Genomic DNA, 23,078 nt, shown 5'->3' with positions numbered 1-23,078 from the left:
CCACTTGACCCAGATGGCTCTGGAGGAGAAAGTGAGACTGGTGACTTAATACAGCATCTCCCTCACTTAAATCCAATTCACTTGCTTCTCATGGCACCACCTCCCTGATATCATGGTCTTCTTCAAAAACAAAGGACAAAACATCAGACTTTGCAAAGTACTTTGCAAATATACCTTGTTTGATCATCACAATAATCCTGGTAGATACTACTACTACTATTATTATTATTCCCTTTTATTTATTATTGCTTTTAATTTATTATATTTTAATTATATATTATTTTACATAATAATTACATTGTTATATTATTTTCTGCTTTTATTTTTATTCCCCTCTTTATGAATGAGAAAACTGAGGCTGAGAGAGAGATTAAGTACTTTGCCCAGGGTCATGCAGATTCTTTCAAAGCTCAAAGTCACTGGAGAGCTCCACTTCTCCATCATCACCAGAGAAGTAAGATGTAGAGATGTGTTAAAAAAACAACTTAAAAAACATTAACAAACAATAACCACATGAATTTATTTTCCAAAGATGCAACTAGAAAATCTATACAATTCTAGATGAACTACAAAAACAGTCTTATTGATGTACCATGGGCATATAATGACTTTAAATTACCTCCAAGGGAACTCATCTGTTCAATTTTTTCATGAGTCAGTTTTTCCTCCAAGTTCAGCATTGCATCATGGAAAGGATTCTTAGTATACAAGTTTTATTTTTATGGCTAAACTTTGTCGCTCTACTCTCCCATATTTCAACAGCTTAGATAAGTGGGGTCAAACTCAAATGGAAACAAGGGGTGGCTTAAATTATACTTACATAAAGATCCCTACAGGCTGCATTTTGACATTGTGACTTATAAAACCACATATTAACACCATCTTTGTTCTATTGTAGCGTCATTGACTTTGTTAAATGTTACCCAATTATACTTTAGAAGTTTTGCCAGTTTTGTGGAATGCCATTTTAAACACTTTGACTTAGGTCATGTCAGAGTTCTATGGATGAAGAATCAATTAAAGACAATTGTTAAGAAAGAATGTTCTTTCAAACTCTTATTTTGATGATTGCCACGTGATGCTTATCTTCTGATCTGAGATGTCCTTGTTTGCTTGAGATATTCTATTTGGTCCTCCTCTGCAGACACATCATCACTTATTCTTTCCTCCTCTTGCCTCTGGTTCTGAATGGTGCTCTGAGCACTCTAAAATAAATAAGTTAATTAATAATGAATAATAAATAGCTAGATAAATGAACAAACATAAATAAGTGAATAACAAATAAGTTAATAAATAAAAATAAATAAATAAGACTTCATCATCTATTATTCAATATTACAAATTACTGAACAGAATCATTTAGATGGGAACCATTAGGTTTAGAGTAGGAAGAGTCTTTGGAGATCATCAGAGACTTGTAGCACTATCAGAATTTTATCCTAAATCTTGTGACTCTGAATCCAGAGCTATCCCACAGAAACAAGAGGCTGAGTTGGAGATGGGAGTAGAAACAGAGAACAGAGGAGAGGGAGAGAGTACTCAAAAGCCAGGCAATATTAAAGCTATAGCTCATATGATTGTAAACATATAGGCAAAACTTGGGTCTGATAGCTTTTAGAAGATTAGCAAGAATTTGTTTTAAGCCCCAGCTGTCCAAGTGAAATCATTTTAAAATTCTGTTTTCAGGGAGGTTAGTAATATGTCACGCTACAGGAGAGATTATATTTTGTGTTCAAATTCTATCCGTGTCCCTCTCTTGGACTCAGTATAGTCATCTAGAAAATGGAAGGGGTTGGATTAAGTCTCTTTCATATCTAAAATTCTATGGCTTGTGTGTGTGGGTATGCTTGCATATATCAGCTTGGAAGGGAATAGACATATTTATTGAGCTGCATAGCAAAGTTCAAAAGAGATCCACATTTTAAAAAGAAAACAACGTATGTTAACAATTTTACATGTAATTGGGGAAAACATAAAATATTAAAAATAAAGATAAGTGAAATTGCTGTTCATCCTCAAAATATTTTTTCCCTTCCTCACAATTCTTAGAATTTCACACCTTAAAAGGACTTATAGCTCCTTTATTCTCATTTTACAGCTATGGAAACTGAATCCCATAGAAGGGAAATATCTTACCTAAATCACTTAGCTAGGGAGTGGAAAAATAAGGAAATAAACTCATTCCTCTCAATTCTTTGTAATAGTGTTCTTCCCTCTTAACTTGTAGTTTTTCCTGAATATGCTCATTTTAAAAGCAAACATTTGTTTCAAAAATGGTACAGTGGAAAGATCATTGGTTCTAGACTGGAGGACCTGGGTTCAAATTTCACCTCTGGTGCTCTTTGTGATGTTAGGCAAATCACTTAACTTTCCTACATCACCTAAGTTTCCTCTTCTGTAAAATGAGGGTATCTAGCTCTAGACCTGCGATCCTAAGTACCAGATATTTGAAAAGATATCAACAGTTGTGGGACCATTGGTAAGTCACTTAACCTTTTTAGACTAGTTACCCCCCCCCGAAAATTTAAGGGATTAGACACTATATGATGTCTAAGGACACAAACCTATTATCTCTCTGGAACTTAATTTGAGCTTAGGACTGTTGGCATAATTTTTACTGCCGATGATTTTAAGTTAATTAAGAATAATTTACTGGTTTTCAGCTTGGAACCTATTTGCTATATTCAGCTTAGTTGAACATTTCCCAACACTTACCGGACTGGCAAAAGACCATGGTACAGAAGAGGAAGGGTTGGTAGCATTGATGGGCCTTGCATCAAAATTCCCACTAACACCATGTATCTTAGCTCTAAAATCCTATAGAGGTAAAAGAGTTTTGGTTAGATTTTTGTCTCAAAGGACAATATAACAGGAAATAAGAAAGGGAATGATGGCAAAAGAAGGTAATTGTGGGATTTGTTTCAAAAAATAAAGATTTAGAAGTTTCATGGTATTGTATAGTTAAACAGAAGACATGCTTTGCTATATGGTAGTGATATGATCCAGAACAAGTCAGATACTTACTAGCTGTGTGACCCTGGATAAGTCATTTCACCTTGTTTGCCTCAGTTTCCTCATCTGCCAAATGAACTGAAGAAGGAAATGGCAAACCACTATAGTATCTTTGACAAGAAAACCCCAAATAGGATCATAAAGATTTAGACATGATTCATAGGGCAGCTAGGTGGCACAGTGGATAGCCTGCACTCATGAAGAGCTGAATTCAACTCTGAGCTCAGACACTCACTAGTTGTGTGACCCTGGGTAAGTCATCTAACCTGTTTACCTCAGTTTCCTCATCTGTAAAAGAGTCAGGCACAATTGAAAAAAATGAACAAGTAACCTACCTTCTGTCTATAAGTTTCAGAAAAACTTTCCAGAGGCAGAAGGGAGTTTCCTATCCCAGTGAAATCAAAGGTCTAACATCAAGTTCCATATACAGCTCCCTTCTTTTGCCATGATTATGCAGCTCATTCAAGGAAAGGGTAGGACTTGTGAAACATATCACCACACACTTTAAAATTTTAGTCCCTACCAAATACCTAGCAAGACATGAGTTCATGGCTGGAATGATAAATGAGAAGCTCACTATGTTACTTGGACTGACAGACAACAATTCCCTGTACTTCAAATGCAGAGCTCAAAGTATTCCCAAGAACTCAGCCAGTAAACCAGACGAGCACCAATGTCTTACCAAAGACCCAGCTGTTGCCCCAAATCACCCAGATATGGTGTTGATTTATAAAAACTTTAAAAACAATTCATTTCCTTTTTAAGATTTGTCATAAATAAAATTTTATCTCTATATCAAATACTCAATTTCCAAGCTATGTAAAATTAAAGCTCTCAAAATACATGACACATAGTAGGCATTTAGTAAATACTGATTGATTGATTGGTTGATTGACCTATCAGAAGAGATCAAAATCAGTTGAATGAGCTCATTCTTATTGTCCTTTTTGCTGCTTGAAAATGCTTTCAGAGAATCTACAGACATAAGTCCTCATCTTAATGTTCTCATTAAACTTCAAAAAGAAATTAATTTAGTCATCTGTACAATTGTCTGTAGAATACTAAACATAAAGCAATAATAGTAAGTTATTGACATGTCCTATGCCCTGAACCCCATCAAGCAATATGAGAATGAATGACTAAATGAAGAATTTATTAAATGCTTTCTTTGTACAGTGGGTATCAGAGCAACCCTTGCTTATCAGTCCTCATTCCCACTATGCCATCCTTTTTCAATCATGTTATTTTCTTTGATGATCAAATACATAGTAGTCTTTGATAGCAAAACAAACCCATTAAAAATTGCATTCTACTTGTGTCAAAAGGAAATGTCCATCCATGAAATGCGACATCAGCATCTCAAGTTCTTTGACCAGACTTTAGAATGAGTAATATTTTTTAATTAACAGAATTTATTCATTTTGTGTAGTGGGAATGAGAGAAGCAAGAAGAGGTCAATTTTTACTCACCTCTAGATCTCTTTCCAAGTCATAGTTTTCCAGTATCTGGAAGGCTTTGGAATATACCTCCACGGCTTTGGCATGAAAAACCATCTCAATGGTTACAAAGTCAGAGAAAATTTTCTGGGGGGGAAAAGTTTCAAAAAATCATCATATCAATAACATGTATTTTGGTAGAGCTTTCCATTTTATACATTTCCTTTTTCACAACAACCATGATGCTGGACATTGGTACATTCTTGTAATCCCTACATATGAGAAGACTGAAGCTGGGGGATTCCCTTGAGTTTAGGAGGGCTGAGCTGCAATGGGCTAAGCCAGTCAGGGGTCTGAACTAAACCTAGTGCTAATATGCCCCTGGGAGCAAGGGACTAGCAGGCTGTCTAAGGAGGGACAAAATGGCCTTGGTAAGAAATGGATCAGGCTCAAGTTTCTGTGCCAGTCGGTAGTAGGGAATATGATTGGAGGTGGCTGCCATACCCCTAGGCTCAGGGGCAATGGGGAGTCTCATCTCTAACCAAACCAAACCAGATAGAACTAAAATCATGGGCAAGCAAGTCATGGCAGTAACTGGAAACACAATATGGTGGAGTGATCATGGGTTCTGGAGACAGAGAATATGTATTCAAATCCTCATTCTTAGTCTCTGACAATACCAAGTCATTTAATTTCCTTGGGTTTGACCAATCCTGAAGCATTTATTAAGTGCCTACTGTGTGCCAAACATTGTGATAAGCTATGGGAATACAAAGAAAAGGCAAAAACATGAATTTATGACCTAAAGGGGAAGACATCATGCAACTAACTATGTACAAACAAGAGGGAAGGGGTCAGGGAAGGGAAAAATCATTTATATAGCTCTATGTCAGACACTGTGCCAAATACTTTTAAAATATTATCTCATTTGCTCCTCTCCACACCCCTGTGAGACAGGTGATGTTACCATTGTCATTTACAGATGAGAAAACTGAGGCAAAAAATTAAAGTCTACTGAGTCAACCCATATCACTTCTGTATACCTCTCATTCTTAGAATGCCCTTTTTTCTTTAGAGGTCTAAATTTTCCTCTTCTTTCCTTTTAGTCTTACCTGGAGTAGCCCAGCAGAGCAAAGCAATCAATCTTTTCTCTACAAACAGCCATCATGTCACCCCTAATTCTTCTCTGAGCTAAAGACCCACAAATACCTTCTACTACCTCCCAAAGAATGTATTCTCTACACATCCTGATCATCTTTCCCCTCATCCATGTATGTCTTAAAATGCAGTCTCCAAACAATATAAAACTAAAGAATCCCTGAGATTATGGTCTAACAAGGGAAGACAATGGGAGAGTTATCTCTTATTTTCCTTTTCCTGGACATGACGTCTCTCTAAAAGTATCTAAAGAGCCCATGAGCATTTCTATCTTCAATATCACATTGTTGACCCATGTTAACTATTGACCCATTTTTCAGAAGGACTGCTTTGAGCCACACTCTGCCACCCATGCCCCCACCCCCAAATATGTTTTAGGTTTTTACCCTTCCTGAAATGCCCTGTTCCTTTTCATGAAGATGATCATCTCTTGGAAATCCTCTCCAGCAAAAAATCCGCATTATTTGTGAAAAAATCAGATGCATTGTTCTGAGGCCTAATCTGAAGAACATGAAAACTTCTGACCAGATTTATGAGATTATATGTCCCACTTGCCAACCCACATAAGTTCTGACTGTAGGTTACATGAGATCCTAGGACAAAATAAATGTAGGCACTTGGTGGACCATTCCCTCTATGAGGTATAGTAGCAAGGGCCAACACTAAGGAAGATGGCAAGAAAAACCCCACATGATCACAGTTGAGTGACTGTAAACTTACCTGCTATGCACTTCCTTTCTCTCTTAGATCTGGCACTGAGACAGCCCAATATTTAGACCAGTCTGACCAAACTGTAGCAGCCTTAATTGGATTATATACTTACAAGATCTGGAAGGAGGTCTGATAGATATTTCTGGTGTATAACCTCATCTGAATTTCTCTACACCCCATTTTTATCGCTAATACCATCTTTTTTTGGTACTTTTAAATCCTACCATCCTTCAAGGACCAACTTCTGCCCAAGCTCTTTCCTAATTCTTCTTGCTCATTGGGATCTCTTGGCCCTCTTTCTCCTCTTGTCTTATTGAGTATCACATTTAGCATCTAATTGGAATCAGGCGATCTCTATCTGCTCCAGTTTAGTCAGAAGTAACAGTACCAGAAGAGGGCACTTCTGAGATCTTTTTGTTGGCCAATCAGATGCATTCTTTAATGCCCTTAGTCCAAGGTGAGGGTTAGGGAGTGGGGGGGAGCTGAGTGATTCCATGGAAGAACAAGGAGTGTCTTCTATACCTGGATGTCTTTCAATTTCTGCTTCTGAAATAAATCAATGGTCTCTTCAAGTTGGTGAGTGGTACGGTTCGCATCCACGGATGCTTTCTGCACATTTGTCTCAGCCTGAGGAGTACATGAGAGGTTAGCTTTCAGCCCAACTACAGAAGAAACAAAATTCAGGAACATTTGCCCCAAAGATTAAAGAGAACTGACTTAAATGATTGATTCAGGGATGACTGTACGCATAAGGAGACTAGGTAGTCAAATACATGGTATAATTTCTTAGACATCAAAAGATCCTCTTGGACAAAGAATCTCTCTTTCACTGTCCTGAAATTTTCACCATGTATAGATACTCTTAAAGAGTATCTCTGAGGGGCGGCTAGGTGGTACAGTGGATAAAGCACCGGCCCTGGAGTCAGGAGTGCCTGGGTTCAAATCCGGTTTCAAACACTTAATAATTGCCTAGCTGTGTGGCCTTGGGCAAGCCACTTAACCCCATTTGCCTTGCAAAAACCTAAAAAAAGACCAAAAAAAAAAACCCCAAAGAGTATCTCTGATGGGGCAGTTAGGTGGTGCAGTGGATAGAGCACTGGCCCTGGAGTCAGGAGGACTTGAGTTCAAATCTGACCTCAGACACTTAATAATTACCTTGCTGTGTGGCTTTGGGCAAGCCACTTAACCCCATTGCCTTGCAAAAACAAACAAACAAACAAACAAAAAAGAGTATCTATGATGGAGAGATGTGGCCATAGAATCCTAGAGTTAAAATGGATCTAAAGGAGCAACTTTTTTTAAACAGTTGAGGAAACTGAGGCCCAGAGAGGAGAATTAATATGTGCAAGGCCACATAGGTAGGAAATGAAAGGCAAAATTCAAACTCAGGACCTCTGATTCCAAATCCAGTATTCTTATCACTGTTCCATGCTGAATAATTCATTACACTACCTGGAAAACATAAGATATTTGCTGACTAAAATTCATTAGCCTAGTTCATTATATATCATTTATTTTTTCATCTTTCTCTAGTAAATAGAGAGAGAGAGAGAGAGAGAGAGAGAGAGACAGAGTTCTAGTATTCCAATTATACAATTCCTGCAATGTAGAAAGCAATTAAATACAAATGCTTGTTGATGATGATGATGTTTATCCTTCATACTGGAAGGGGACCATGACATCAGGGAGGTGATACTATGACAGCCACATGAATTGGATTTGAGTGGGGGTCTGTGCTATGCCAAGTTATCAGTTTCCCTTTCTCCTCTAGAGTCCTCTGGGTTACAGAGTTAGTAAGTGGAATTGAACTTCTGACTCCAAGATCAGTACTCTTTCCACTGCACCAACTAGCTTCCCACTTGTTGAAGGCAATTAGGTGGAGCAGTAGATAAAACACTAGCTGTGTGACCTTGGGCAAGTCATTTATCCTTGATTACCTTGCATCCCCAGCCATCTCCAGTATTTCTGATTCATATCTGACCACTTGGTCCCAGATGGCTCTGAAGAAGAAAGTGGTGCTGGTGACTTAGTTCAATACCCCTTCACTAAAATCCAATTCACTTGAATGTCATGGCATCTCCTCCCTGATGTTAAGTCTTCTTTGAGTATGAAAGACAAACATCAATCATCATGTGACCCTGTATAAGTCACTTAACCCCAAATGCCTCCAAAAACAAAATAACTAATGCTTGTTGATTGATTGCTCTATTGAATATAGGGCTTCAACACAAGTTCAAGTATGGTATTCCCAGCATTTAGCATAGTACCTGTCTCTAAGGAAGCACTTAATAAATTCTTGTTCATTTGGCTTGACTTGACTTGACTTAAAATGAGCTCTACAATCTCAACCTACCAACCAAAATGATAAAGAACAGGTGAAGGGTCTTCTTTGAGATCAGTAACCAGGTTTTTGTCTCACAGAATTTCAGAACTGGTAGCCTCTTCATAGTGGTTCAGATGGGGAGACTTGAGGGTGTGAGATGAAATGAGGCCTCCCATATCATAGGACAAAACCAGGACTAGATCTTTAATCTCAACATGTTTGTGCTCCATAAGGGAATATTGAATTCTGCACATGTCTAATTACCTGATATAATTCTCACCTGTGGTCTGGCAGGGAAATTTATGACCATTTCATAACAGTAGTGGGTCTCCAGGGACCATACTTACCTGGGACTGGGAAAAACAGTGATTAAAGAAATCTAAACTATAGGAGCAAGTTTGGGAGCCAGTATGAAGTAACATGGAAAAATCTGACAGCTATCCATCACCCAATGAAAAAAGGCTACTCCAAAAATCAAAATTGAAAAATCACTATGACAAGATCATAGGGTTATTCAGTCAATCAACCAATAAACATTTACTATGTATTAACTCTGTGCTAGTGCTAAGCACTAGGGATTCAAAATAACAGGAGAAAACATAAAAGGCAAAAACAATCTTCACTTTCAAAGAGCATCTGTTCTCATGGGGGACAGAGGGAAGATGTTGAAGAGACAATATAAAATAGAGACAGAGTGGATGGAATATAATATGAATGAAGACATGGGCCACTGAGGAGGATTGTAAGAGTGGCTGGAAAAGACCTCCTACAGAAGGGAGGCTTCCAGAGGAATCTCAAAGTTGAGAGAGAGATAGAGAGACACTGAGACACACACACACACACACACACACACACACACACACACACAGAGAGAGAGAGAGAGAGAGAGAGAGAGAGAGAGAGAGAGAGAGAGAAGAAGGGCACAATAGAGAGCTCACGTTCCAGGCACAAGAAGAAGCCAGTGCAAAGAAATGGTTCACGGGATGGGTTGTTATGTATGAGGAAAAGCAAGAAGACCAGTGTGGCTGAATCATTGAGGTCATAAAGGTACATAAAGTGTAGGGAGACTAGAGAAGCAGGGAAAGGACCAGGGTATGAGAGCTTTAGATGGCAAAAAAAGATCTTGTATTATATTCTGGAGGTAATAGGGAGCCACAGGGAGCCCACTGAGCAAGGGGAGTGACATAAGTAGACAAATAATCATGGCAGCTGAGTGGAAGCTGGATTGGAGCAACTTCAAAGGTCAACAAATCCAATCCCCTCATTTTCCAGATGAGGAAACCAAAGCCAATAACATGGAAGAGACATTCCCTAGGTCACAAGCACAATATCAGGATCCTCATCTTGGTCCTTTGATTTCATATCTGGGGTGTAATGAGACAGAAGTGCCAAAGGTTACACCAATTCTAAATACTATTTACAGGATTTGAATACAGATCCGTTGATTTCACATTTGTAGTGGAAAGAGTTTGGGACTTGGAGACATAAAGACTTGGGGTCAAAGTCCTCCTCAGACAAATACTAGCTATGGGATTCCACGCCAGTCACTTAGTCTCTCTCAGTTATCTGATCTGTGAAATCAGGTTGATTATAGCACCCAACTCAAGGTTGGTTGGGCTACTCTGTAAGGTGCTTTATAGACTTTAAAGAACTAAAGGAATGCTATTATCCTTATTGTTGTTAACATTGTTATTACTATTCCTCTTCCTCCTCTTGCCACCACACTACTTTGAAACCTCTATGGTTCTCAATGGAAGGATACAATTGTGTGTCGATCAGAAGGTGACTTCTGCCTCAGTCTTTCCAATTTCTCTAGTTGCTTGATCTCATTATTTCGGACCTTGTTGAATTTCTTGATCTCGGCCTAAATGAAACAGATTCGTTGTCCTTAGTATCTAACTATCACTGAAGGCAAGAGAAAAACATGAGACGGGGGAGGTGACCAACTGTGGTATCAGAAGTGTCCTCTCATACATACACGGGTTTGCTTGATCTGAGTCCCATAGAGTCTCAATGGGTTGACAACTTTCATTTCAAATCTTTCAACCTAAAGCAGAAAGGAAAGTAAACATATGGTTCAGAGGAAATTAGTGTAAAAAAGGTATGGAAATATGATCCAAGGAAGGATAGATGGAAATAAATCTTTAATAAGTGCCTATTATTTGTTGAGTCCTTTACACATATTTTAGTTTCCAATAACCCTGGGAGGCTAGGTGACACATGGACTTATAGATCTGAGTTCAAATTTGGCCTCAGATACTTACTAGCTATGTGACTCTGGGCAATTCACATCATCCTTTTTGCCTCAGTTTCCCCATCTGTAAAATGATCTGGAGAAGGAAATGGCAAACCATTCCAGTATCTTTGTCAAGAAAAACCCCAAATGGGATCACAAAGCCTTGTACAAGACTGAAAATGAGCAACTAAAAAATCCTGGAAGAGAGGTGCTATTATTTTCTCTATTTTTATAGTTGAGGAAGCTGAGATAGAGGTTAAATGACCTGCCCAGGATCACCTAGCTAATAAGTATCTAAAACTTTCCTGTTTCCAAGTTTTCCTGACTCCAAGCCCAGCTCTCTATTCTTTGCACCACAGCACCATTCAGTCTATCACTATAATATGGGTGAAGCATAGAGAGAACTATGAGATAGATCTTTATTACAATCTGATGGTAGTTTATAAACTGTTTTCCTATCAGAACCAGGTTGATTTTTATATTTTTGTAGATGGTCAGAAAACAATCTGAACATAAGAGAATTAGACAAAGGATTTAGAATTGAAAAGAATTTTAACAGATACCTATTCTAACCACTTCATTTTTATTATTATTTTTATTATTTTTTAATTTTAGGTTTTTGCAAGGAAAATGGGGTTAAGTGGCTTGCCCAAGGCCACACAGCTAGGTAATTATTAAGTGTCTGAGGCCGGATTTGAACTCAGGTACTCCTGACTCTAGGGCCAGTGCTCTATCCACTGTGCCACCAAGCTGCCCCTATTTTTTAATTTTAAATTTTTTTATAACCACTTCATTTTTAGAAATAAAACTGAGGACTGGAGAGATTAAATGGCTTGACCAAAGCCACATGGCTAATAAGTAACAAAGCTGAGATTTGAACCCAGATTGTAGAAAAACTGATCCAATAATCTTTCCATTATCCTATATTCTTGGCTGAACCAACCTATGCACTGAGGGTATCAATCTCTTTCCTTAAGACTGTCATCTTTTTAAAGAAAGCTTAGATTTGGCTTAAACCCAAGTTCTCTGACTCTTAAGCCCAGTGTTTGTTTTGTTTTCTGTTATACCATAAGTTTTCTCCTCCTCCTAGTTCTCCTCCTTCTTCTTTGAGATCATTGGGGTTAAGTGACTTGCCCAGGGTCACAAAGCTAGCAAGTATCTCCAGGGCTGGTGCTCTGTTCATTGCACCACCTAGCAGCTCTGTGCCACAGACTCCAGAATAAGCATGGATGGCTACAAAATGAGTTATTGTTAAGTAAATGTTATAAAATTATGGAGTGGCAGGGGGAAGGGCAGGAGACAGAAGTCATGTGTGGTCCTTCCATCCATGGAAAGAATCTCTTCTGCAAAATAGCTGATAGGTGATGCCTTTGAATACTTCAAGGAATAGGGCAATCACTGTCTCATAGTAGCCTGTTGCACTGCTAATGGCTTAATTATTAGGTCATTCTTCATGTTATATTGATTCGAAATCTTTTTCTTTGTAACTTCCATTCCTAGATCCTTGCTCTGCAGAACAAGTTCAAAGACAACTCTTCAGATATTTGAAGATGGTAATTATATTCAGGCCTCTTTTCCAGACTTTGGTAGTGGTGTTCACTCATTTCATTTGTGTCCTACTCTTCATGATTCCATTTGGAGTTTTTTTGGTAGAGATAAAGGAGTGGTTTGCCATTTCCTTCTCCAGCTCATTTGACAGATGAGGAAGCTAAGGCAAATAGGGGGATATGACTTACCCAGGGTCTCACAGCTAGTAAGTGTCTGAGGACACATTTGAACTCAGATCTTCCTGACTCCAGGCCTGGTGCTCTATCCCCCATGCCACCTACCTGCCCATCCTTTACAGATTAAAAATCACCAATTCCTTCAACTGATCCTTTGCTTATCCCTCTCTAGAGATTTTATCCTCTGATAAATCTTTTTTTGTATTCAAGTTATTTGTGAACATGTTCCATTTCCTTTTCCTAAGGGCAGGAACTGTACCTTAATTTTCTTTATCTTTCTTCCCATGTGAGGAATTGGAAGGAACCTTATTAGTCACATAATCCAACCCCTTCAGTTTGCAGATGAGGAAAGAGAGATTAAGTGTCCTGTCCAAAGTCATATATAAGTAGCAAATGGAAAAGATGGGATTTAAATCCAGGTCCCAGGCATTTAATAAATACTCATTGAATCTCAATAATGGGCATATCCATAAAATATTTATTGAGCATATATTGAATGCTTTCATGAAGTTAAATACTTTGGAGGAGACCTTAGGCACTTATTTCTTCCTTTGTACCTCAGTTTCCTCATCTGTAAAATGAGTTGATTCATGAGATTTCTTCTAGGGCTAACATTTTCAGGTTTTATGGCAAAGCTCTTTTGGTGCTATCAACTCTGCTATGATTTTTTTTTAAATCTTTTAAAATTGATCTACTTTCATGGTACTAGCTCATCTTTATAACCCGACACTTAAAGCCCTCCACACTGGTTCCCACTTATCTTTCTGGTCTTGTTTCATATTATTATTCTCCTTCATAGGCTGTCCATTTCAGTCAAATTGGCCCCATTAGCTGTTCTTGGTGAATGACAGCCCATCTCCCCAGCTTTTCCCTAAGTAGTCTGGAGTGTCTACAATTCCCTCCTCCCTCATCTTCATTGTACTAAATCACTGGCTTCTTTCAAAATATCCCTCCTCTTTGAGACTATTCCTGCTCATTCTCCAGTTACTAGCAGTTTCTCCCTCTTTTAATTTCTTTGAATTTATTTACATATACATATATATATGTATATATATATGTATTTTGAACCCCCCCAAAAAACCTCCCCCTCAAAAAAAAAAAAAAGTGAAAGCTTCTTTAGGGTTTTTGTTTTTGAATGTATACTAGTATTCCAATTCCTTGCATACAGTTGGCACATAATAAATATTTTCTGAACTGAATTGTATTGAACCTTCATTGTGTTCCAGGGCTCACCTCGGCCTGCCGGTAATCTTGTACCTTGGCCAGTTCCTCTGCAAAGTTCTTCAGGGTTGTGCGCATTTCAGGGTTCTCAGTATTGGCAAAATCTAAGAGCTGCTTGACAAGCAGGTCTGCCTTATCTCGCAGTTTAGCTGTCTTCCGAGTGTAGGCAGCCAACAACACACAGAACTGGCCAAAGTATTTCTCAGCATTGTCCACCATGTTCTCCATCACTCGGACTTGACTGTCCCTGTAGAGGACAGAGTTAAACTGGTGTAGGGAAGTGATTGCAGAAACAGAACTAACATTTGAGTCATTTGGGTCTTGCCTGGTCCAAGGTACTTTTCATCATATCTTATAGTCTCTTTTACAGGAGCAACCTTTAGTTTATAGTAACATTAGACTCTAAATATGGCTCCTTTTCCTATGTCCCTGGTTCAATCAAATTTATCATAAAATCTTTTTCTCACAAAGATCTAAACTCATCTTTCCTTTAGTCACACTTAGAGAAAAAAATGCAAAGTAGATGAGTTTGGTCTTTGAATACCCTCCCATATTCTTTTCTATACCAACTTCTCGATCACTTCCACCATCTTGCAGGTTTCCAGGCTCACCTTGCTTAAGAAGCACCAGGCTCATTTTGAAGCACCCCACCTCCTCCATTCACTCAGGACTCAATGCTCTGGATTCCAAAATTACCTTTCCTTCTTCCATTTCCCCATCATAATGGTTATCTCCTCAGTATTGTCTTCTAGTTATAAAATCTGAGTACTTTCCTACTCTCTCAAGGATATTTGTATTTTATACAGTAATACTAAATTCAAAGCTTCATCAAGGAATGGGGGTGTTCTCAGGGTCTCAAATCTATGCCATTGTAGTATCAACCCTGGTAGAGCCTACCAAGCCAGAAAGATATCAATTGAATAATACAATAAAGACTTTCTTCCTTCCTTATTGAACAGGTATTTTTTGTGTGTGTGTACTGTATATCAAGCACTATGCTAAATGCTTTATAATTATTATCTCATTTGCTCCCCATGCAATTTTATTCCCAATTTAAAATTGAGGAAACTGAGTCAGAGATTAAGTGACTTAACTAGGGCCTCACAGCTAGTAAGTGTCTGAGGCCACATTTGAATTCAAGTCTTCTTGACTACAAATTCAACATTCTACTACACTACCTAGCTTCCTTTAAATGTGTTCTTGGTAAGAAATTATGTGACCTTTCCAAGGACTGACCCTGATAAGTATAGAGAGGTTCACCCCCAGAAGGTTAATCACTAGGGGATACCTTCTTTGGCCATGGAAATCCATGGAACAAGCAAGAAAAAAAGACACTATTGCTGTTAGCCATGCATGGTCCCATTTGATTTCTGTAGTAATAGGAGTAGAGAAGGAAAGGGAGCAGATAAAGCCAAAACTATATAGTTTTTAGACTAATTCTAAAGATTATATCTAACAATCAACAACCAAGATCATACCCACAGCTGCTAGGACTCTAAATGTGATATCCTTGTCCAATTGATTAACACATTTTCCTTCTACTGGAGGAATGGAGTCATGTCAATATTGGCTCTTTTGCTGTAAATGAAACCAGAAGTTATGAGGAAGGGACTGATAAACAGAAGGATAACTTGAGGATTCTTGGAGAGGCAAATAAAGGAGTTGGCAGAATTGATGTGTATTATACATCCAAAGGCAATAAGAAATTATTTCTTGGGGCATTTATTCATCTGATGAGGTAGTGCTCACAGTGAGCCACCAGGAAGATAATTACAACTATTGTGCAACTAATCTGTTGTATAAAATGAAAAGGAAAAATTCCATGAAAAGCTCCATTAAGACCTTTGAAACTAAGGCAATGCATGCTTTACTACTTGGAGACTTAAATACAAGAGTAGATCTGGGGGAAATGGTGAAAAATATATTGGAAAAGTCAAAAGTTTGTAGACAACATAGTAATCTGATGCTTATGCACTATGTGTATACACACACATAAATATATATGTATACATATATATGTATTTATATGTGACCAATGAAGAGATTCATTGATTGATATCCATGTTTGTAACCATTTTTAGTTATCTTAATTTCTTAATGGGAGTTAGAGGGATAAAGAGAAGCTGAAAATAAAATCTGGTGAAAAGAAGATTTTCTATGCCAATGTAAATTACTATGATAAGACCATTTCTGAGTACAACTATTCCTCTCCCTTTCCTTTTTTCTCTCATTCTATCCTTTCCTTCTTCAAATTCCTCCTCTGACCTCATTCTGGCAAGACCTACCAATTCAGAATCATAGAATGTTCCAACCTGGAGGGGACTTTATAACATAGACCTTTGGGGGCAGTGGTAAATAGTACAATGGAAACGGCACTGGTTTGTTCAGAGTATACTGTTTCCTACCTCTGTGACCTTGGGCAAATCATTTACTATCTCTTTGCCTCAGTTTCTTCCTCTAAGAATTAAAGGGTTGGATTAGATGACCTCTAAGATCTCTTCTAGTTGTAAACCTATGCCCTTAGGATCTAGTCCATACCTTCATTTGGCAAAGGAGGAAACAGTCACAGAGAGGGAAACTGACTTGTCCAAGATCCCATAGTGAATGAAAGTCAAAGTCAGGACTTGACATCAGACCTCCTGAACTCCCAATCCAATGTGTTTCCAATACCCCATGCCACAATTCATTCAGTAGTAATTCTGACAAGAGGCAATCGTCACAACTAGGTGGAAATGATGGTCTTTCCATAGCCTTAGCCCATCCTGTAATTTGACCTGATACTTCTATTTGGGAAAAGAAAATGCCAGGAAAAGTTAAAACATCTTGCTTCCAAGTCTCATAACTTAACTAGGCCAACAGAATGGCATGTGATCAAGTCTATGCTAACATAATTCTTCAGCTCTTATTTCCTGTTATTATGTCTGCAGTCTTGTAAGATGCTTCTGAAATCAAAACACTGCCTTACTCCAAGGCTGGTAGTAAATTGGTGCTTTGAATCAGTCTTGGATATAATGCTTACTGTCTCTCTCTATCTCTCTGTCTTTCTCTCTTTCTTACTGTCTTTTTTCTTTCTCCTTTCCTCCCTTTTTCCCCTTTCTTTCTCCTTTTCTATGTCTCTCTGTCTCTTTCTTACAAAAAGTGAGGGAAAAGGAAGAATTTAGGCAGCCAAGTTTTTCATTCCCCTTCTTTTTTCTCTTTGATCCAGTCAAACTGGTCTTCTGTTAATTCTTTCCAAATAGTACTCCATTTCCCATCACTATACTTATACAGCCTTCATTCCTGCAATGCACTCCCTAGAGTACCTCTCTTCCTCTAAGATACAGTTCAGGCATCATCTTCTATGTAAATATTTTCCTGGTACTGCCCTTCCTCCAAAACTACCTTCTATTTAATGACTCTATGTAATTGTGTTTATTCACTTTACATTAATGTAAGATACGTAGAAAATCGAAATAAGGAAAGGAGAGAAGGGAAGGATCCTATACTTCTCACTTCCTGAAGTTCTTGACTGTCTTTTCTTGCACTGCCTGAAATTATAGTAAGAAGGATAATTTGGCCTAATAACCTTCCTCTTATGAAGTAAGCGAAAAGAATACTGCATTTGAAATGGAGAGATCTGGGTATTTTTATTATGCATTTATTATCTCTCCTATTAGAATACATTCTTTCCTCAGAGACTGTATGGCACATGTGTTGCTGTTTAGTCATGTCTGACTCTTCACGATCCCATTAAGTGTTTTTGTGGCAGAGACATTTCATGGCAGTTTGCTATTTCCTTCTCCAGCTCATTTTACAGATGAGGAAAATTGAGGCAAACAGGATTAAGTGACTTGTTTTGGGTCATGTAGCTAATAAGTATCTAAGGCTAGATTACATAGACCATGCACAATCAACACTTGTTGGTTTATTGCTAATGTAGCTTCATTATCACCTTTTCCATTTTCCATTTACAGACCACAGTGAAACAGAGTGGACCAGTATAAATCTCAACGAGAAGACACATGATGAAATAGGATGCTCCTTGGATCTAGAGGGCCTAGAATCTTGGTTCTCCTATTATCCTCACTAGGTGACCTTGGGCAAGTTCCCTTTCCAGGTCTTCCTCTTCTGGACAATGAGAGGATTGGAATACTAGTGAATCAACAAATACTTATAATTGTCTAATCTGTAACAGATAGTCTGTTAGTATTGAGAATATAGGGGCAGCTAGGTGGGGCAGTGGATAGAGCACCAGCCCTGGAGTCAGGAGTCCCTGAGTTCAAATCCAACCTCAGACACTTAATAATTACCTAGCTGTGTGTCCTTGGGCAAGCCACTTAAACCCCATTGCCTTGCCAAAAAAACTAAAAAAAAAAGACTATAGATACAAAGAATGAAACCATGAACTCTTAAAGTCAGCTCTAACCTTAAATCCCACCTTACCTTCTGTTGATATTCAATACAAAAGATTTTAGAATCATCTACCTGAAGTCACATAGAATAAGATAGTTGCTGCATTGCTTAGGCCAACCCTTTGAGGCTGCTACATTTGGTTGTAGTTGCCATGGAGTCTGACTGATGAGTCTCATGGTCATCTTATCAGAGAGTGATTAAAGACAGGGAGACATGTGATTACAGCTTGGACAGAAAATACTGGCTCATGCTGTTTATGTGCCCAGATTCACACATGTGTGACTGGAAGGGCCAGTCCCTCCTGTGGCATACCCAAATTTTCAGTTGCCTACTGGCACTGCTTAATTGGGGAGCATCAAAGAATGAACACATCTAAAACAGAAGCTATTCTGTTTTCTCCCCCAAACAGATTCCTTTTTATGACTCCCCTATTCATCAAAGGCATTCCCTCAACTCCCCCCCCCCATTCTATTTTCCATTCTTGAAACCTGGAGTACTCTTTGGAAAAAAAATAGAAGACCAGTTTGACTGGATCAAAGAAAGAAAGAAGGGGAATGGAAAACTTGCTGCCTAAATTCTTCCCTTTTCTCTCACTTCATATAAGAGAGACAGAGAGACATAGAGAGAGGAAGAAAGAAAGGAAAAGGGGAGGAAGGGAGAAAGAAAAGACAGTGAGAAAGAGAGACAGACAGACACACACACACACACAGAAACAGAGTAAGCATTACTTAAAACTGTCTTTTGCTTCTTTCTGTAACTCCAATACTTAGTTTTTCCCTCAATTCACTTCATGACTCTCTTCTTATCTGACCACCTTAACTTCCTCCCATCAGAACCTTGGTATACCAGCTCTGATGAGTGAATTTTTGTCTTATCTTGCCAGAACCCAGGCCTCCATGCCACTTCCTGGTCACTTCTTCACCATAACCTTTCAGACATCTTGAATTGGAGGTCTAGTAGAGATCTTAAATCCAACACATCCAAAACAAAATCCATTATCTTTCCCTTTAAAACTTCCTCCCCTCCTACCTTCCTTATCACTGTAGAAGTCCCAGTTATCTTGGACCCACATCCTAGGTGTCACCCTGGATTCACTGTCTCTCACCATCCACATCCAAGGTGTTGCCAAAGCCTGTTGCTATCACTTCTACAACATCTCACATACATGCCCCCTTCTCTCCTCTGACACAGTCACTGCTCTGGTGCTGAGCCTTAGCACCCCATACTTGGGTTATTGTAATACCTATAGGTGGGTCTGCTTGCCACTTCAGTCCTTCCTCCATTTAGCTGTCAAAATGATTTTATTAAAGTGCACATGTAGTGATATTACCCCACCCTCACCCCCCCACTCAATAGACTCTAGGAACTCCTTATCACCTCCAGGATCAAATGCAAAATCCCCTGGCATTCAAACCTTCTTATAATCTAGCCCTCTTCTACTTTTACAATCCTCCAGTCCTACTCCTCCACATGTTTGCTTTGATCCAGTGACCTGACTGTTCCAAGAACAAGACCTTCCATCTTTCAATTCTGGGCATTATTTCTGACTGCTCTCATTCCTGTATTGCTCATCTCCACCTACTGATCTCCCTGACTGTCTTTAAATTCCAACTAAAATCCCATCCTCCAGGAAGCCTCCCCCAACTCCCCTTAATTCTAGTGCCTTCCCTCTGTTAATTATTTTCTATTTATCTTGCATATAGCTTGTTTGTACATATTTGTTTGTTTCTTGTCTCCTGATGGATTGTAAGCTCCTTGAGGGCAGGGACTGTCTTTTGTTTCTTTCTGTAATTCCAATACTTAGCACTAACATTTTATCCCTTATCCATTCCCTCTTTTCTCCTCACAGGTCAATATTCATCCTGGACACCAAATGCCTGTTGTTTTTTTTTTTTAATAATTTCCTCAAGTCTTCCTTTCTCTGGATTTTCCCATCCTCCAATCCATGGTGGACTGGGCAGCCAATAATTAATAAAGATATGATTAGATCTCTCATTCACTCAAAGCCCTTCACCAGATTCTTCCTTAGCCTGGCATTCAAAGTCTCCTAACACTTCTTGTCATTTTCTTTTTTATTTCTATCTCATGCTTATCCTCTATCTCAATGGAAAAAAACCCTATAACATAAGCTTCTTAAGGTCAGGAACTTGAGGGCATTGTCCTTTTTATATCCCTTTACATCACTCAAACAGTGTTTGGGACATAATAGGCATTAATAAAGGCTTGATGACTTGACCAAGGTCACACAGCAGGGATGCATCTGAGTCAGGATTAAGATTCTTCTTCTCTCAGGTTCATCTGCCTTTCTTTGAATCAGGACCATAGGTTTTAGAGCTGAAAGGAATGTTAAAGACCCAACTAAGCCTATTCCTCTTGAAGTAGAGATGAGTAAAACTAAGGCTCAGAGAAGGAAGTGAGTTACCCAAGGTCACACACAAAGTGTCCAGATCTGGACTAGAGTCTAAGTCATATTTCTTTGTACAGCATCCTTTGTATACTCAAAAGTGTTTATGTATATTCTGTCTGTGGCCACTTTCCTCAAGAGTAATTGCTGGTTTCCATTGAACCTTGCAGTGAAATGTATTTTATTCACTTTTTGGAAAATGAAATGTAGAATTCTGAATAGTAATAGTGCCCCCTGCTGAGTCTCCCAACTCTCCATCTTTATGGCATGAAGTTGTTTTGGAGAAGGAAAGTTATTTGCATTCATCATTTAAAATGCTAAATCCTACAGACAGTCCATTTTGAATAATTATCAGGTATAATAAGGGGCCTTAAATCTCTGGTTCTTCTATCAAAACTACAGCAAACAATGCATGTTTTGGATTGAAAATGAAAGACCTGAAGCTGAAGTCCTATGGTATTAGAGCTGGAAGGGACCTTCGAAGTCATCCTTTCATTTTAGGAAACTGAGGCATAGGAAGGCTAGACTTTCCTGGGGTCACCCAGCTAATTTGTAATCTGGAACTTTTGACTTTCAATCCATGGTTCTTTAACACAGTCACCCTAAAAAGAGCTTCCTCAAGTGGTGAGCATTCAGAAGGACCCCAATTCTGCCACTTCTTGCCTGAGTGTCCTTTATCTCATCTGCAAAATGGCAACAGTCATCCCTGCCCTGCTTATCTTACTGGGGTTGCTAGTGACCAGTGGGTCAGAGGAAAGGAAGGATGTATGTAAAACATTTCATAATCAGAAAGTTACATGCAAATTTAACATGTTGGTAATGTTGGGATTAATAATAATAATGATGTTCAAGGGCTTTTTTGAGTTTGAAGGGAGAGAAAAAATGTTGCTGACCTTCTCTATGGGACCCCACAACTGATAGACATTTATGGATCACTTCCCAGATATTCATCTCATGGGACAGAAGAATTAGCACTAGAAGGTACATTTTATTTATTCCTCCTATTATAGATCATAGGATCATAGAGTTGTTAAGAACTAGGAAGAACCTTAGAGTTCATCTCATTTAACTTATTCACTTTATAGATGGGGAAACAAATCAAGTGTGGGATCTACCTCTTACCATCCATGTGACCTTGGAAAAGTCACATCATTTCTCTATGCCTCAGCTGACTCATCTACAAAATCAGGAGATTGGATTAGATTGATGGTTTCCAAAGTGTGATCTAGAATCTCCTGTGGTCCTTTCAGAGAATCTAAGAAGTCAAAAATATTTTCTTCATAACACTGAGTCATTTTAATTTCTAATACAGTAAATATTGAAAGATATAATCCACATAAGCTAATGCTTGGTAGGTTTCCTCAATGATTTTTTTTTTCAGTTAATAGTATTTTTTTTTCTCCTCAATGATTTTAGAGAGTGAAAAGGGGTTCTGAGATAAAACAGTTTGAGATTGGATTCTATGTTGCCCAAGGTCCCTCTTAGCTATATCTTATTGATCTGATGAATGCAAACACATTAATTCTAAAATCTGCCTGAGTCTCCTTTGAAGCAAATGTAATAAGAATTCATATTTATGTAACATTTAAATGTTCACAAAATGCTTTTAATATGATAACCCTGTGAGGTTATTATCCCTATTTTACAGATATGAAACTTGAGACTCAGATTATGCAGCTGGTCCAGGGGTCACTAAGATAGGAAAAATTAACCAACCCATTGTTTTCTCCTTTTTCTTCTTTTGTATGGGAAAATTCCAGGGATGAGAAAATCCAGAATGCCAGCAACAATGGCTGGGTCCACAGAAGAGACTGAGGTTACAGTGAAACCACTCACCTGGACAGGACAATGTTCATGGTGACTGGAAGGAGCCAGATCTGCTTCAGAAGCAAGAATGAGGACTTGCTTTGAAATAAATAACAATGAATCCTCCAAGCAGGGTGGAAAGGGAGCCAGATGAGGCGCAGCTGTTGTCACCTGGCTCAGGTGAAGCTGGAGGCCGTTGCTGGGGCAATGCTACCAACAGGCCAGGGTTGGGGAGGAGTCAGGTGGGTTGCCCCAGTAACAGTGCACTGGAGGCCAGCCCTGCTGGGCCTGGATCCAGGCTGACTCTGAGGTCATGCCTCCTATTTTTTCTTTCAAAGGATCAAAGTGTCTTTTAGCCCCACCTGTCCACCCACCCCTACCAAAAAAAAAAAAAAAGAATTAGTCCTTCATAGACTCAGATTCTTTTGGAACTGGAAGAGAGGAGAGGCAACAAGGGGGAAGGTGCAGAAGCAAGAGGAGGGGGTAGATAATGCTTCCTCAGGGAGAGGTTTCTAAGAGATAGATAGAAAGGGGCAGTGGGGGCATCTCTATGAGTGACCTGCGACATATCCACTGGTTCTCAGGGTCTGATATTCATGGAAGGTCAGTGAGGGTGCTAGCCCAGGTTCAAAGGTGTTGCCTTTTTTAAAAGTCT

The 23,078-nt window shown here is 38.8% G+C and overlaps 1 protein-coding gene across 1 annotated transcript; it reads right to left on the bottom strand.

The window, feature by feature from the left end:
• Nucleotides 1-504: 504 nt before the first annotated feature.
• On the bottom strand, nucleotides 505-22,589 carry CIBAR2 (CBY1 interacting BAR domain containing 2). Its single transcript, XM_074201884.1, has 9 exons — nucleotides 22,454-22,589; nucleotides 13,834-14,068; nucleotides 10,619-10,687; nucleotides 10,403-10,504; nucleotides 8,988-8,993; nucleotides 6,840-6,944; nucleotides 4,482-4,595; nucleotides 2,716-2,817; nucleotides 505-1,205 (listed from the first exon to the last, which is right to left on the bottom strand). Exons 1-9 carry the CDS (start codon nucleotides 22,471-22,473, stop codon nucleotides 1,083-1,085), a joined length of 876 nt encoding a protein of 291 aa, XP_074057985.1. The 5' UTR covers nucleotides 22,474-22,589; the 3' UTR covers nucleotides 505-1,082.
• Between the last annotated feature and the right edge of the window lie 489 nt (nucleotides 22,590-23,078).

The sequence above is a fragment of the Macrotis lagotis genome, chromosome 1 (genome assembly GCF_037893015.1).
Source record: "Macrotis lagotis isolate mMagLag1 chromosome 1, bilby.v1.9.chrom.fasta, whole genome shotgun sequence".
NCBI classification, from domain to species: Eukaryota; Metazoa; Chordata; class Mammalia; order Peramelemorphia; family Peramelidae; genus Macrotis; species Macrotis lagotis.
Note: the sequence above shows the minus strand (reverse complement) of the source record. Positions and strands in the feature narration are given on the sequence as shown.

Excerpts from the sequence above, each read along its gene's own strand:
- CIBAR2 (XM_074201884.1), bottom strand. The coding sequence starts at position 22,473 with ATGAACATTGTCCTGTCCAG. Across the intron at positions 10,505-10,618 it reads CTCAGATCAAGCAAACCCGT|GCCGAGATCAAGAAATTCAA; the intron begins GTATGTATGAGA and ends TGTTTCATTTAG. Across the intron at positions 1,206-2,715 it reads CATGGTCTTTTGCCAGTCCG|AGTGCTCAGAGCACCATTCA; the intron begins GTAAGTGTTGGG and ends TATTTATTTTAG.